The sequence below is a fragment of the Lagenorhynchus albirostris genome, chromosome 10 (genome assembly GCF_949774975.1).
Source record: "Lagenorhynchus albirostris chromosome 10, mLagAlb1.1, whole genome shotgun sequence".
NCBI lineage: Eukaryota > Metazoa > Chordata > Mammalia > Artiodactyla > Delphinidae > Lagenorhynchus > Lagenorhynchus albirostris.
This window is the reverse complement of record NC_083104.1, coordinates 91,326,617-91,343,532: the sequence shown is the minus strand read 5'-3', so window position 1 is coordinate 91,343,532 and position 16,916 is coordinate 91,326,617. Positions and strand designations below refer to the sequence as shown.

Below are 16,916 nucleotides of genomic sequence, written 5' to 3'. Positions count from 1 at the left end.
CCAGGTGCGGCCGCGGCCAATCGCAGGCGTCCGGCCCGCCCCCTCCCCAGCCAGGCGCCGACCCCCGGCCAGCGGGGGAAGGGAGCAGAGAGGGGGAGAGCCGTCCTCGCCACTTGTCTTCCAGCTTCCGCGGCGGGAGGGACGGAACCCGAGCTGAAGCGCGCGGAGTCCCCCGCCCCGGGCTCCGCCGCCTCGCCCCCCGCCCGCCCACCTCCGCGCCCGGACGCTCTCACCGCCGACCCTCCCCGCGCCGCACCCGAGACACCTACCTAATTTCTAGGGAAGAAAAATCTACCTCTAAACGCACCCAGTTCTTCGCTTGAGGACCACCCTCCCTTTTCAGCTTTGGCCTCCCCGCCGGGTGAGTGGAAACCGTTTGCACATCCTACAGAACCGGAGCCTAACCCAGACGATCCGGAGAATTTGTAACGTGACCGGCAGGGGGGGCGGGAGGAGAGAGCGAAGTCAGGTCTCCGGGGCTGCTGGCGACTTCGGCAGCCGCGCGCCCCGCGCCCTCGGCCGACCCCGGCCGCTCGCCCCCGCCTCGCCGCCGTCCTCGCCCCCGGGCTCGTCCGCAGCCCCCGGCGGCCGCGCAAGAGTGCGGGAGACGCGGAGCCGGAGGAGGAGGCGCAGCCGCTGCCCCAGCCGCAGCCGCAGCCGGAGCCGGAGCCCGAGCCGCGGGGCGGGCGCGAAGATGCACACGACCCAGAAGGACACGACGTACACCAAGATCTTCGTCGGGGGGCTGCCCTACCACACTACGGACGCCAGCCTGCGCAAGTACTTCGAGGTCTTCGGCGAGATCGAGGAGGCGGTGGTCATCACCGACCGGCAGACGGGCAAGTCCCGGGGCTATGGATTTGTAAGTTGCGCGGATGGGGATGGTGGTGGAGGGGGCGATAAAGAGCTCGGCGGGGAAACAGAGGACCACGGGGGCGGGGAGGGACAGAGTGGCGCTTGGCCCGAGGGGTCGGAGTTGGGAGTGAGGGGCTCGGCGTGGCCGCGCGAGGACCCCAGCGGACGTGACCAGCGCTGCCTCTTCGCTCCCGGCTGAACTGAAAGTTTGCGCGCGGCGGAGCTGGGGAGGGAGGGCCGGCGCCTGCCTCGCGGGGTTCCGAGGGGACCGAGAGCGCTGCGGTGTCGGGGGACAGGCGGAGCAGGGGTGGAGGGAGAGAACTGTGATGACTGCCGGATTTGGGGGTGCGGAGGTCTGGGAGGGAGGGGCCGTAGCCCCTAAGAATTGCACTCCCGGGTTGGAGGCTGGTCGTTAAGCGCGCTGTTGCTTTGTAAAAATATGTGTGTCTTCCTGGCATTCCGGCTGGGGCAGGGAGGGGACACCCCAGGAGGTCTGGGGCTTTTCTTCTTATGCCACCTCTCCCCACCCCTTTTTTAATTGCAAAGATGAGTTCTTTTAAAAGATGAACCTCTGGCTCTTTCTTTGCCGAAATGAAAGAGAGCATAGTAACCTTCCTGGAGATTTCAGCGAGCAAATTCATTTGCCGAGGAGCCGGGAGCCCCAGCGTAGGACAATAGCTATTGTCGCTGGGGAGTGTTTGCGGGGTTGGGAACACCGGCCGGATGTGAGGCTAGTCTTTCTTTAAAGCAAACAGTGCCTCTCAGGCCGGGTGGGGACCTGGGGAATGGTCGGCGGAGGGGGAATCTGGAGGAGTTCTAAGACAGAATTCAGGCTTCCAAATCTCTGCTAGGCCCTACTAGCACCCTTAGAACTTTGGGGGGTGAGAAGGCGGTGTTTCTTTCTTTCCTCCTTTCTGTTTTCTTCTTTTGTTTTGTTTTGTTTTGGATGGAGGATCAAGGGATAAGTTCCAGCCCCCCCCCAATAAAAGAAAGAAAGAAAAAGTTTAAGACCCCCCGCCCCTCAGTTTTATTAACAGGAATGACTTCTCCAGTGCGATTGTTGGTTTCTTCAGGGGTTGATTTAGAGCTTTGTGTGTATGTCTGTGTGTGTATGTTGCTAAGGTCACCATGGCTGACCGGGCTGCTGCCGAAAGAGCCTGCAAGGATCCCAACCCCATCATTGATGGCAGGAAGGCCAATGTGAATCTGGCATACTTGGGAGCAAAACCAAGGATCATGCAACCAGGTGAGCAATGTCCCTCGACGCCCCACCCCCAACTAGAGACCCCCCCCCCACTTCTGAATAGAATGAATCCCTGATTGGGAAGACACTAGTTCCCTGAGAATCTGTAGATGTTTAGTAAAGGTGAGCTGTGGCTGGTTATTCTACCAAGGCATTAAAGGTAGATGAGAGTTGTAAACACTCCTTTCCTGACTTGAAATGTACCTGTGGGCAAAAAATAGATCTTGGGGGTCAGTTCAGTTTGCACACACCCAGGCTTGAGCTTGACTCATCTGTTTCCTATATACAATCATAGTTCACTCTCCACCGTCTGGTTTTTAGCCACTTGTAGATCATTCCCATGTGGATGCTATGGGCCAAATGTGTCAACTCCAGCTGGTTATACTTCTTAGTGTTGTCTCTCCTTTTGCCACCCGTTGCCCTGTGTTCAGAGCGGGCAATTCAGCTGGAACACTGAGCCAAGAGAAGCATAGGGGTGGTGGTGCCTGGCTGGTAAATGTTCAAAATAAAGTCCCAGAATATATTAGTAATGAAAGAGGATGAAGAGATTTCATGCACTCCAGGACCCTTATGTCACAGATGAAGAAACTGATGCAGAGATGAGAAGGGGTTTACTCCAAAGTCACATAGCTATTAGTCACCAAAAGGGAGAGAATTTTGTTTATGTGAAAACATGACCTCTTGAATGGTTTACAACACTGCCCTGTGCACGAGCACAAATAATTGTGAATCGACTCTTGAACAAATGTCATCTTTTTCTTGGGCATGCAATTTTGAGTAAGTTGTGTACTCTTCATTCTTAAGTCTGTGCATCTGAAATTTTGGAAAGAGGTGGACACTTCAAACAGATTTACTAGGAAACTAGGTTGTCAAGAAAGGGAGTGCATGTGCAAATATTTGTGAGCATTGAAAAACATGTATTTGTCTAATACAGTGTGTGTGTGTGTGTGTGTGTGTGTCTGTGTACGCTATCCAGAAAAGAAAGAAGAGTTTGTTTTGTGAATTTTTAATACTATAATCTGTAAAATCCAGAACCTCACAAAGCATTGTCCAAAGCATTCCAGAATGTTCCAAATTAAAAAGGCTTTTTTATAGATCATGATTCAGAATTGTAGGAAGATTTGTGACATGTAACTTCATTATCGAGTCCTATTGTTCTTGGTTTCATTCCACAAGAACTTTCTCTATGTCTGATTTTCTAAGGTCTTATTCTGTGTCTGTCAACTAAACTTTGCAGATCATTTTTAGTTTCCACTTGTAGCCTATTAAAATTTTTATTTAGATCAACAATAACATTAGTAAAATGACTTTTAAAAATATGTATACTATTTTCTCTAAAGTATTAAAAGAATGATTACCTTTTCTAAGTGAAAGGTGTGATTGCATTTTATGTGTAGAAGTAATAAATGCCTAACCATGCACAAATAGAGAATGTGGTATGTTTTATTGTTAGGTTTTGCCTTTGGTGTTCAACAGCTTCATCCAGCCCTTATACAAAGACCTTTTGGGTAAGTCAATTCATCAGGCCCTCCTCAGTTCCAATATGGATATCATTTGTTAACCTGCCTCTTTTTTATATCCAGATAAGACCATCATGTCACAGATTGTTCCCGGTTATACATATTTGTATATGTTTGTGTATTTTGAATGCTGATAAAATAAATATTTTTAGATGAGTCAAGTTATCTGACCAAGTATGCAGCCTCCAAAACAGACACATTTGAGCTCATGATTAACAAAACAAAACAAAACAAAAATACCAGGTATGACTTGTGTACCAGACGATTGTGTCCCAACACCATTACTACTGTTCAACTTGACTCAATTGTATTTATCTCTTTCTAACCTGACAGGGCTCGTATACAGTTAAGCTAACTGATCAGAAGGATACGATGATAAGAGGTGGAATAGTTCTGTTTGGAATTAAACTCTGTAACCAGTAGACTCAGACACACAAGCTCAGATGGTGATTAACGATGCATGGATGTTGCTGTTGTTGTTTTATTTTTCACAATAGTCAATAGACCTCCGTGTGCTTTATTTTATTTATTACAGTAATGAAGTGGTGTTGATAGCTAAACTGTGTGCTTTTTTACTTATGAAAAGAGCTGTAGTGAAAGTGTTTTCTTTTCCTCGGGGAAGGGGCTCTTTGTGTTTTTGGTTTTGGTGGTGGTGTTGACGGGTGTTGACTTTTGACTTTGCCATGGGAAGCAAAGGGCCTTTTTATTCCTTGCTTTTAAGCTGTAGCCTGTGACTTCCATTTAACCATATTTTTGTAGTGAGTGCTAAATGGTGTGATTTCCCTCTGTAAGAATACAGATTCATCGCTTGCATGTCCTAAGTTTCTGTTTTACTGGGGTGTTTTTCTGGGAATGGGGTTCTTTCTTTGGCAATGTATATCCACTTCTAGGCCTTCTAATGTAAAGGTTCAGCAACTCTCATCAGATTTCATTAACACTGGCCAGTTTTTTGAGTAGAGTAGCACTGACTTTCACCTTTCAGACCTGACTCGGGTGAACAGCCTGCTTATATTTGTGTTCTGTGGGTTCTGTGATTACCAGCTTTCCTCATCCAAGCTCCCCCATTTCCCTTCCATTCAGACACGATATGGGTGGGAGATCCCCACCTACCTCAATTTATTCCAAACACCTAGGGTCTGATTTGGCTGTTTTCTACCTGATCAACATGGTTGTAACTCTAATGCCAGAGATTTACACTCTCTTTTTAAATATTCTAACTGTTTAGAAGTGTTTCATCCTCAACAATAGTTTCTTCTCTAGCTTAGCACCTGAACATCTACATGTGTAACCTGGAAGGTTGGATTCTACCTACAAAGACAGATGTCTACCTTATGTGTCTCCAAGAATAGATCCAAAAAAGTAATAATAATTTGACTCGGAAGAGTCAAGTTATATTTTCCACGAATACCTTCTTTATAACCTTCCCTTTACCATATCAAGATCTCACTTACTGACAACCCTTACTTTTTTTGAAGCCGTAGAAGAGTCTTCTGTCCAATAGGATTAGAAAGGGCCTTCGTATACCCATAACGATTTATCAGTGCCACATCCAAACCATTCCAGATACTGATGATAAACAGTGGGCTGATGGGTCCAACTACTTCCGTGGATCCCCCTCTCATTGGTCTCGACTATGTTTAAGGTAGAACTGGGGACGAGAACATACATCTTAAGAAGTGATGGTGAACTTAGTCATGATCTCACATGCATAATCTTGAGACAGTTGTTAATACAGCTAAACTGATCAACCGGTATTAGCATATAAGTAGTTCTCTCTGTGCCAGTGGATGGTACAAAATAAGGCGATGGCACTTTAGTTGGGGAGGCCAAACTAACACAAACGAATCAGGACCTATTAATTGCTAAATTACTTGGTATTATTTTAAGTATAAAAGGAATTCAGAAGAGCAAGAAAAGAGGTGAGTTGGAGGAGTTGGACAAGGCTTTGTGAGGACTGGAGCTAGACTTGGACCAGTGGGTAGGTCCTGGACAGGTAAAAGGAAGAAGGGACACGTCTAAAGGGTGTAAGATGAGGGGAGGCTCAGCAAAGGCAAAGAGGAGACAAGACTCAGTGCGTGGAGAAACCAAACTCTTATGGAGGGTCTTGAGAGCTAGAATAGAAATTTGGACAGGCTGTGGTAGTCCTTATAGATCCTTAAGAAAGTAGCACGAGGGCAATAACAACCAGAATAAGATGTGTCATATGGAAATTTTAAATGAAGCATATTTTGATAGTAACCTTTGGTTTTTCATCCCTTCTAATATTAGCTGTCTTTATAAAGGATGGGGATTATTACTGTTTGCATAAATTGTTTGAACTTGATTAGAAATAGATAGCATTCCAAATAGACCAAGCAAGCCTTCTCTTTCTTTTTTAAGGGATTCTTAACACTGCTCTAATTCCCGGAGTCTGTACCTAACAACTCACACCTGGTCATCCTAAATTCTATTTGATGCCACATGTTCTTATTTTTAGGCCTGGAAAGAAGCCTGAGAATTTTTAATCTTACTTGACTTGTTTGAAATTCTAGGAACTATTTTTTTATATGGTCTTTAAATGGCCCCCAGATTACTCTGGGCCTTTAAAGAGAAAAACCTTGGCCTGAAGGAATTTCTGATGTAACACAGTGGGCAGATGTACACAAATTTGTGGATTTGCTAAACAATATCTTATAAATATTTTATATTTGAAAGAATCATTTTCTTATTGAAACGTTGGAGAGGAGAGCCTATGGATCTTGAGTAGAAAATTCTGGGCTAGTTTAGATCAGGTTGAAATACACTTAAATATTTACTTAGTAAATATTTAGTACTTGGTACTTAGCACTTAGTACTCCTTTAAGTGCTAAGTTTAAAGGAGTACTCCTTCAAGTGCTAACCTTAGCACTTAGTACTCCTTTAAGTGCTAAGTTTTACTCTAGTTGTGTTAACGCATAATAAGTATTATACTGTCCACTAAGTGGAGCAGAAGGGACAGTAATTAACATTAACTGAACACCTGCTACTTGCCTGGTACTGATAAGGGATTTACATAAATTATATAATTTAATTATCACAGTAATTATTTGATGAAGGCACTGTTAATGTCCTTTCCATGGGTGAAAAATTGAGATGCAGAGAGGTTAATTAACTTCCCTCAGGGACTACTAAGTGATAGAGTCTGGTTCTAGGTTCCGAATCATGGCCTCCAAAGCCATGTTCTTTCCTCTGTGTCAAGCTGTAGTCTGAAAGACACAACTCAGCTCTCTCTTATAATCTAGTAAGAAAACTGAGAAGCGCCCAGAAGGGCTGTCTATATGGCTTCAGATAAGGCAGAGAGACATCAGGTTGGTGGGATCCAGGAAGTCTTCATGAAAGAGGTAGAAGTTGACCTAGATTTTAAACTATGATGGAGGATAGGGAACTCTTGCAATGAATATATTCCTCACTGTAGGCTCTTCACATAGATAATTTTATTTAATGCACAGCAATTCAGAGTTGGAAATACTAGGATTGGAAATATTAGGTTCATTTCACTTATGAGAAATACATGAGACTAAAAAGGTGAAGCAAATTCCTGAAGGCTTTACACATGGTGAGTGGTAGAGCTAGGATAGATAGGATTGCGATTTCAACAGGTAGAGATGGAGTGAGGATTGGCATCCCTGACAGAGGGATGTCGCGAGCGAAGGTGAAGCTCTAGGTGTGTATGGTATGTCCAGGAAACACTGAGGAGCCCAGCTGACCTGGGTTCAAGGAAAGGTGAGAAGAAATACTGGAAAAAGTATTTTGGAGCCAGAAGTATAAAAGGCCTGGCATGCCAAAGTTTAAGAAGTTTGCACTTAGTTTGGTAGGATGTTAGGGACCTAGGTTACTTTAAACAAGTGAATGAGATGCAGCCTGTGTCAGCAGTTTATGTGATAGTTTGAAAGAGGAAACCCTTTAGGATGTCAAAAGTCACAGAGAGATGCCAGAGGGACCTGAAGAGATAGGAAGAAAAGGAAAACATAGTAAATTTTCTTTGAAAGTTGTCCGAAGTGTCGGCTTTGCTCTGGTGCTTTTATTTCTGCTAGGCATTTACATTCTGTGATTCACTGAGGGAAAGGATGTTGGTAGCTCTCTAGCAGGAGGGAGATTCCCAAATTGCCTTAATGGGCTCCGCAGGCTATTAAAAGAGCTCCTAATACAGGAATTGCTTCAGAAGTGCCGCCTCACCCTTTAGTCCGATTCTGCCTGCCTTCTGAACTATTTTAGTCTCTCCGTGGTCTTCTGGATTCTCCTTTCCCTAAGCCTTAAAAAGTCTAGGGTTTCATTTGCCTGCTAGATAGCTTCCTAACCCTTGCCAGACTTCATGTAGGTTTCTGATAGTCTAAGGAACTTTATACTCATTGGTTGGCATTTTCAAGTGAAAACTATTAATGTAAAATAAACGCAGAGACAAGAGTCCTGTAAGCAACGCTGCCTGTGTATCATTTAAAGCATTCTTCATACACACACACACACACACACACACACACACACACACACACTTTTATCCTGCCTTTTTGTAGGCTAAACTTATTTTCAGTTACCACCTTTATTTAGAGATACAAGCCTAGCAGCTGTCGTGTTCTCTTTGGAACACTGGGAGCACAGGGGTTAATGTTTCAGTATCAGTGAGATTCATACTGGCTGGCCTTTGGAGCTGATAGATGTTTTACTTTGGCCTTATAAAGACATTTTACCCGCTGGAAACCCTTGTCGCATGACAGGATCAAAAATAGCCCGGCTGCAGCCCCTGCTGTCCATCACCACATGTAAACTGGCATGAGTAAGGCTTTCTTATCCGTGTCTGCACATCGTGGACACAGCGGCCTCCAGGGACGGTGTTTCATAAAGCCACACCTGTCGCTCTGAACGAGCCAGTCACCTGACCTGCAGAGAAGTTCTGAGTGTGTGCATGACCACGAGTCTGGTTTCTGACAAGCAATTAAGAACATCTCTAAGTGTCCTCAGAAACACTTGATGACGTCGTTTCTCCTGGCACTGGGAAAGATCTACAAGTCTAGTAAAATTGAGTGTATTTTTATCATTGGGGTCAAAGTTCATTACCCTCTGTGATAAATTCATCTTTTCCATGGATGTTGGTTAATGAGTGCTTTCAGTAAAACTCTGAAAAGGCAAAGCAAAATTTATGTTTTCATAATCTAAATATGAAGTTTTCTGTTTTGAGTTCTTTAAAATTCAAAGATTGTTACTTGTGCTTGTACTTCTTGTAAGCTGCTTTTGGCAACAACCAGATGGCATTATGGTGTCATATTTTTAGAAATACAGGGGGTTTTGATGGAGATTATTCTAAAGAAGGATGAAAATAAATCAGATATTCACAGTAGCGTTTTAACTGGGCAGTTATGAATCGCAAGAGTGAGAACTGAGATGCATGGGTTTTTTAAAATACCTCTTGTGATTTCTTTTTTTTTTTTTAACAAAATTAACTTTTAAGTGAGGCCATTGGAGTGTGTCTTGTATGTGACCTCTGAATGTATCATTTTAGAAGGTACTCAATTTTGTTTCACTTTCTAGAACTTTTGCAGGATAATACACCATAATAGAATTGATTTGTATAAAATATCTACCAGTAAGGAAGATTTAAAACAGATATGCTAATCTATTTCTGTTGAGTTAGAGGATAAAACAAGACTTAGTAGATGCTCAAAAAAAAAGTTTCCTTACTCTTATTATGTAATTCTTTTAAGTTGATATTAATTTTAGAAATATTTAGTTGTGTTTCCCTGACCCTACCTTTTCCCTCAACCTCATCATTTCCCCAAAACCCCTTCTGTCTGTCTTGCATAGAGATAAACAAGCTGGCTGACCTTCAGTTGCCTGATAGTCAAACAGGTTTGATTGACCCTTGTGTCTTTATGAATTTAATGGAGAAAAAGAAAGAAAGAAAGACCAAAAGCGTGCTGCACATCTCTTTGGGAATCACTGCCATGAATGTTAATAGCATTTCTGTAGCTTCCCACAACAGCCTCTTGTGATAGAGTGAGCTGCACTACAGTTCGTTTGAGAAGTGTGATTCTGCTGTGTTTACCACACTTGTGATCTTTTAAACTCCTTTTTTATTTTGGCGCCTGCTTCTCTTTTCATTATTATTATCTTTAATAAGGGTGACTGAGGTTGCAGAGAGATTAATGTGTGCTGAGTCTGCATAGCAATTTCCAGTAGGGTTGCCATGATAATAAACATACGGCTTTTGTTGAAATTTACTGTAGTTTTTGAGAAACCGGCCATCACCCTTATAGAATTGAACGATCACAGATTCCCTTTGGATTCCTGGTTTCACGGTTAAGAATTTTTCTATTGTCTAAACCGTTTTCATTGAACGAACTCACCACAAAATTTTCTCAAGTCTTAATTCAGCATTTATTAAATACCTCCTCTGTGCGAGGCCCTCCTGAAACTTGATTTATTTTTCCAAACTTTGGCTCCATGCCATTTCTTGGTTCCAAAATGATCCTGAATCAAAATTCTGGCAGGGAGGGTATCCTATTTTCGTTGTTGAATTCCTTCTGGGGCACTCCATGATTTGGGCTCCCGCCAGAGTACTTTCACAGGTGACTGGCAAGTCGATATTGTGGCAACCCTATGCTCATAATAACCACTAAATTTGAGTTTGGTCTGATCTCGGAAGAAGCCATGCTCCAGGCAGGAGGCAACTCCTGCCTGACTCTGTTTTCCGTTTCTCGACAGGATACCTGCCCACTATGTCTATCCGCAGGCTTTTGTGCAGCCTGGAGTGGTCATCCCGCACGTCCAGCCGACCGCAGCGGCCGCCTCCACCGCACCTTACATTGACTACACGGGAGCCGCGTACGCACAGTACTCGGCGGCCGCCGCAGCGGCCGCCGCCGCCGCCGCCTACGACCAGTACCCGTACGCAGCCTCCCCGGCTGCCGCTGGCTACGTCACGGCCGGGGGCTACGGCTACGCGGTGCAGCAGCCAATCACCGCCGCCGCACCTGGGACCGCGGCCGCCGCCGCCGCCGCAGCTGCCGCCGCCGCTGCCTTTGGCCAGTATCAGCCTCAGCAGCTGCAAACAGATCGGATGCAATAGGCCAGAACCTGATCAAAGTCGAATTGTTTCCTCTTTCCCTCCCGATTTCCCAATTTTCAGTAGCTAATAAGAGTTAACATTGACTTAACAGCTTTAAAAAAAAAAAAAAAAGCTATGCTATTGTGAAGCAGAATTATGATGATTATTTTTTTTAATACTCCAGTAGTAGTTCTAGACGTGAAAGAGATGAGAATGAGGGGGGGAGTGGGCGCAGTTTTGGAAGTCAATCCCAAAGAGCCTGAGTAAGTAAAAGGCCGCGACGAAACGGTGGCAGGAGGAACAATGGAACTTCACTTTTATAACGGGATTTTTACTTTTGCTCTTTTTATAGTATCAGGGAAGCAAACTGCCTTTTACCAGTTAGAAAATGCTATTTGAATCCAGTTGAACCAGGGAATACAGAGTGAGCAATATGTAGCTTGAATTACATTTAAAAGCAGATTTTTTTAAAAAAATGGTGAAAGCACTGATTGTCAGTTTTAGCAGTCACTACGGCCTAGAGAACTTTTTCAAGAAGGTAATGTTCTTACTCTCAAAAATGGGCATCGAACAATCAGTCTAGGAGCATGGCAGTGGGTGAAATGGTGGACAGGCACCAAAGCTATTTTCTCATCTACCCAGTGGATGAGTGGGACTGTGAAACAAGTGATGTGGAATGAATGGGTGCAACAGCTGTACAGACAATCAATAACACACACAGTTCTGGAAAGAACACATCACTTGTGCTTGTTTGATGAGCTTGTCACATTCTAATCCCTCTCCCCATCCTGTTTCAATTTTGGGAAACTTGTATCTGCTGGTGTCAGCAATTCTGATTCTGAAATAGGATCAGGCTTTTACTACAACAGCCTTCTCTTTCTATTTATTGTGTCGACTCGTGGCTTATGATTAAAGGCGGGCAAAGTTTGCAGACTCTAAACCCTTAAGAACTGTCTTAAGGACATTTATTTTTTTCCCTTTTTAAATAATTTTACACTTTTTAGTATCTATTTCAGAGTCATATTTAAAACTATTTATTAGTGAATACAGTACATGAGACAACAAGGTTACTGAGATTACAATTCTTCAACAATTAATGATAATGTGGTTTATACTGTGCCTTAATAGTAATGCTATTTAAGATATTTATTTTTAAGTTTTACTATGCTGCACTCTAAAGAAAGGAACTTTAGATGTGACACTGTAAAATTATGTATTCATCTCATGGCATAAATTATTTAGTAGGTCTAGATGTAGCATATTAAATATTAACCTATTCAACTAAAGATGTTGACTTGGATTTATTTAAATTCATATGTGCACTGTATAAGAGAGTACTCTTACATTAACACATTTTAGTTTATTTTAGTTTTTAGGGTTTTTTTTTTATTTTTAACAGGACCTATTGCTAGTTTCATGCTTCCTTCTCTGATTTTTGCTCGTGTAGCTCTCATTTATTGGTACTTCATTAGTTTAACACTCTTCTTATGTAGTTTATGTAGTTTTTAAATGCTGCTTTACATTTTTCTTCTGAAACTGCAATACTTGCAATTTTTATTCTTAAAGTAAATTGAATACTATTTTACACTGTATTGGATTTTTATACTTGAACAATTTCATACAAGGGAAGACAGGTTAGCATTTTTATGGACTTTCTCCATTATCACTGGATTTACTTTAAGTATTCCCATACTAGACAGTGTTATGTAATGTAGACATGACTCTCCTGTGCAAATTATTTATTCATTGTGTATATTGCTTTATAACATTTCAGATCTTCTAATCTATTCACTTGTATTAAATATAATTTTTAAAAACTTTTGTTGCATTGGTTGTTTCTAATTTTGTTGTAAAAGTGGACTGATTTCTCCCTTTAACTAGAATTAATGGCTGTGATTTACAGGTAACATTTTCAGTGAGCAGAAAGCTTCCCAGATGCCCTGCTTTTATACCTTTTAAGTAAATTCCATTAACTCAGTATCTGCGTTACATTTAGCAAATGATATAGGTCCTCCCCCAATAGTGAACCCTAAAGGACGATTCATGGCAGTGATACTTGGTTACCTGAAGGTTGCTTGGAAGGAGTGGGCTGTAGAGGGGAACAGTCAACTCGAAGCTGGGGTAGCACAGTGATGCTGGGATCAGGTAAACTGAGGTTTGGTGCTAGCCTGTACCAGGTACTAGCAATGTGAATGGAACACGTTGCTTTTTGTAGTTCACTTTTGGGGTGAGGTTTTTATTGATTTCTCGTCTGTCATGTTGGACGGTACTACCTATCTTACATGGTTATTTAAGTATTAAAGTATATCAACTACTTGGCACAGTCAAATATATTACTATTTATCTAGATAAATGATTACTGGTAGCACTTGTTGTAATGCCCTATAGTGAAAGCTAACCAAAGAGGAAGTCACCTCTTGGAATGTTTCTATTTTTTAATTTTTGTCCACAGTGATGTGGCCATATCTAATAATGTGTGTCTTAGAACATCAAATGAATGACTGTCATATTGTCTTAAAGTATACATGTTATGTTAATTATGGAATGGATTGTCTGTTGGTCCCTTGGTCTTAATATTTCCCAAATGCATGATACGATATCTTTTATTGAATTCCATTAGTTTTCAAAAATTATAAGCAGCAGAAAGTTGTAATAACAGATTCCATCATGCTTTCTATTTTTGTTTGTTTGTTTGTTTGTTTTTGGCCGGACGGCATGTGGGATCTTAGTTCCCTGACCAGGGATGGAACTGGTGTCCGCTGCATTGGAAGCACGGAATCAAAACTGCTGGACCACCAGGGAGGTCCCAGACTTTGTACTTGATGATAACTATCATCCTGTTTAGAGCCATCATCATCCCCAACCTTAACTGCCTTTAATTTTCCAAAGAAAATAGATACCACCATATCCCTAGGGAGAGATTTTATTGCACCCCAAAGTATTATCTTGGATCAGTAAAATAATTTTCTAAGTTACTTAATTCAGCCAATGCATCAATGATTATTTCAAAAGACAAGTTCAACATTTAATGTTTCAGATTTACAAAAGGTCACTTTTGTCCTCTGTAAGTCATGTATTGATTGCTGAGCTTTAAAATGAAACATTATTTGATTTATCAATTAAAAATAGGTTCTGGGAAAAGCTTGTCAGAAATAGCCATACTCAGGGAAGTCAAAAGTCCATGTATCCCTGACTATACCTTTCTTGGAGGTATTTACTGATCAATATTAGCAGTTACAGAGAGGGCGAGATTTTGACTTTATAATGCTAAAGCATGTATTTTTAAAATAAATAAAAGTTCTTAATTTCTAATGAAGAGGGGAGAGTACCCATGACACAATGTCTACCTTGGTCAGGAGGTTAGTTGTATTTGTAGAGTCGGAGAAGGCAATGGTCTGAGATCCAAATTGCTGGCCAAGTTCTGGTTTCTTTACTTACGAGCAGGGTGATCTTGAACCCTTCTGTCCTGGTAACGTGTAAGCTGATAGTACTCAACATAGTTGATTTGTTTACCTCTCAGACTGTACTGATCAAATGAGTTAACTGATATGAGAGCATTTTAGAAATTCTGAACTATTAGGCAGATGGAAATTATACTGTGGGAATATATACAATATTAATTTGGAAACTGACCTCAGCAGTTGTCTGGTATGAAATGATCCTCCCAAAAGAGGACAAAAGTATCTCACGATGTTACCTTCGTTCTGTCCCAACCAAGTCACAGCTAAACTTGCTGTACAGCAAGAGCAGCACAAAAATCACATTGAAAGATGGAGAGATTGCTCAGGGGAAGGAAGGGGAGAGGAGAAGATTATGGAATATATTTCTCTCACAGGGGAACTATATTTAGCTCCTTCCTCACTCCTGTCAAATATTGTTCTTCTTAGTTCCCTCTGAGGCTTGAAAGTGTTCATTAAGATGACAGCCTGAAGTTTGCAGGGGCAGAGGTACAGAGGAACCAAAAAATAAATAAATGCATTTTCATGCTTACTTTTGTCCTCTCTTTTCCTTCAAGAGTTCCAGGCTGTTTCCATGGAAATTCTTACTTTGTTTTGCTTAAGCACTTCATACAGAAGAGGTTTCATTTTGGATATTTGTTCTGAGTTGAATTTTAGAAGTTCAGTAATGATTTTAGCTAAGTCATTTACATTCCAGACTTTGAAATCTCAATCGTAAATCAAAATGAGAAGGACATCAGACAATACATGCATGTATAAGCACTTTAGAAATTTTAGATAAGAAAAAGGATTTTTAGCTTTGATATCATAAAGTAGTTCTGTCTCAAAATTGCACAGCATTTGGTCATTCTTGACCAACTTATTCAGAAAGTACCCTTCTTTCCAGTCACTTGTCTCCCAGAAGATGAATGCAATTATTTTTTAAATTCAAGTTGCTACCACTAAACTATCAATATAGTTTAAGTGAGTTGGAGGCTGTGCATTGTCTTCCATTTTTCCACACTTAGAGGTCATCTTGATTACATCATAACAGGGATTGAGTAGCAATCATTATTTCTTTTCATTTAAAAGTTCAGGTAATGTGTTCCTAAAAGGACAGATATCGCAGACTGACTTCCAAAATGAGCGTGAAGTACAAAAACATAGTTTTGCCAAGTAGAAAGTTGTGGTTTAGCTCTATTTTTAAACTATGTTCATCTGACAGTCCCAACCAGGTATGAACTTGTTTACTTTCTGAATACTCTGACTCTTAGCTGTGCCACCTGTGCCGTAGGTGCCTCAGGTGAGGCGAAGGAGATAGAGAAGGTGCCTTTGGAGAGTCTTAGAGTACGCGCTTCCATCCTGCATTTGCTTATGTACATTTTGAAATTTGAGAAAAGAGTGATGTGCAAAGGAAGTAGAAGAAAATAATGAAGAAAAGAAACAAGCTTCCCTGAAAAACAAGTGAAAGGGGAGGAGATGAAGGAGTGGGGGTCACGTGGGCTGGACCGCACGAGGTGAGGACTTGCCGCTAAGGGGGCTGCTGTGGGCAAGAGCCGGAGAGGGGCTGGCTGGGTGGCAGGAGACTTCATCTGGGGGTGAGAGGGTGGGGGGTCATTTAAAGGACACGAATTAGATATCTGGTTTTCTAGTTAAATAAAAGACAGGACAACAGCTGAATTTTTGAACTATGCTTGCAAGGTTTAGATGTTTAAGAAAAAGGAGTATATTTTTTGTAACTGAAAGCTGGTAGAAACAGACAATTATGGTGCCTTTGGTAGGATCAGATAGAGCTTCATCAGGGCCCTTGGGCCTCCAGGGATAAGGAACAGTGGAATTCTTTGATCTATCCTCACTTTCCATTTTAAGCAGACAAGCGAGTCAGAAAAGAGAGGAGGAAGATTAAAGAAAATGTACTTACCTTGCTAACCAGTATACTTTCCTTCTACGTATGAAAAGGTCATTTGTGGCTGAGAAAGGTGAGCTCTTCGCATCGGTGTTTGCACGGGCTTTGCTGCTTCTGCCTCGATGCGATGCTGGTCGCTCCCGTTGATGGGCCTTCGGAGAAATAACAGAAAGTTTGCAAAGGGATGCGAGGGAAGCGGCCTGCACCACTAACCACACACCGTGTACCAGGTACGTGTACATAATCCTCATTAAACATAAGGTAAGCAATGGTATCCCCATCGAGCAGTAAGCAGCCTGCCCAAAGCCACAAATTCAGCATGGTGCAGAACCGGGATTTCAGGTTGGGGTGGCCTGAAAACACATCCTCTGTACCCACCACCTCAACACACTGCTTCCTGACCCTGTTCTTTCTAGTGAACCCTATGCGCTTCCCCTGGGTTCCTTAGCACCTGTCCTCAATCTCCTGTGACATATGAGCAAGTGACCACTGAATTAGTGGAGGCAAAATTCCTGCACGTAGGTATGAATTCTGAGAAGAATGGGGGTAGAAGATTCTAGGGGGCTGAGGAAGCTTTCAGCGTTGCTCTGAACATGTTTGATTCATTCCCAATTACAACCGAATCCACTCTTTTGACCTTTAGCCTGACATCTAACTGTACTTTCTGTACCTGCTTATCAGTGGGGAACCATATTAAAAAATTTAATGCCGATTTTCTGCACTATTGCTACTTCATCAATAATACTTCTAAAACACTCCACATAGAGAACAAACTAGTGGTTATTACTGATGGGGAGAGGGGAGGGGGAGGGGCAACATAGGAATAATCGTTTAAGAGGTACAAACTACTATGTATAAAATAAATAAGCTACAGGATATATTGCCCAGCACAGGAAAT

The 16,916-nt window shown here is 42.3% G+C and overlaps 1 protein-coding gene across 1 annotated transcript; it reads left to right on the top strand.

The window, feature by feature from the left end:
- The first annotated feature begins 234 nt into the window (after nucleotides 1–234).
- On the top strand, nucleotides 235–12,496 carry RBM24 (RNA binding motif protein 24). The gene is made up of 4 exons (XM_060163625.1): nucleotides 235–862; nucleotides 1,978–2,101; nucleotides 3,552–3,606; nucleotides 10,333–12,496. Exons 1-4 carry the CDS (start codon nucleotides 695–697, stop codon nucleotides 10,694–10,696), a joined length of 711 nt encoding a protein of 236 aa, XP_060019608.1. The 5' UTR covers nucleotides 235–694; the 3' UTR covers nucleotides 10,697–12,496.
- The last annotated feature ends 4,420 nt before the right edge of the window (nucleotides 12,497–16,916 follow it).

Coding starts and splice junctions, on each gene's coding strand:
- RBM24 (XM_060163625.1), top strand. CDS start 695: ATGCACACGACCCAGAAGGACACGACGTACACCAAGATCTTCGTCGGG. Junction 863..1,977: donor AGTCCCGGGGCTATGGATTT/GTAAGTTGCGCG, acceptor TATGTTGCTAAG/GTCACCATGGCTGACCGGGC. Junction 3,607..10,332: donor CTTATACAAAGACCTTTTGG/GTAAGTCAATTC, acceptor GTTTCTCGACAG/GATACCTGCCCACTATGTCT.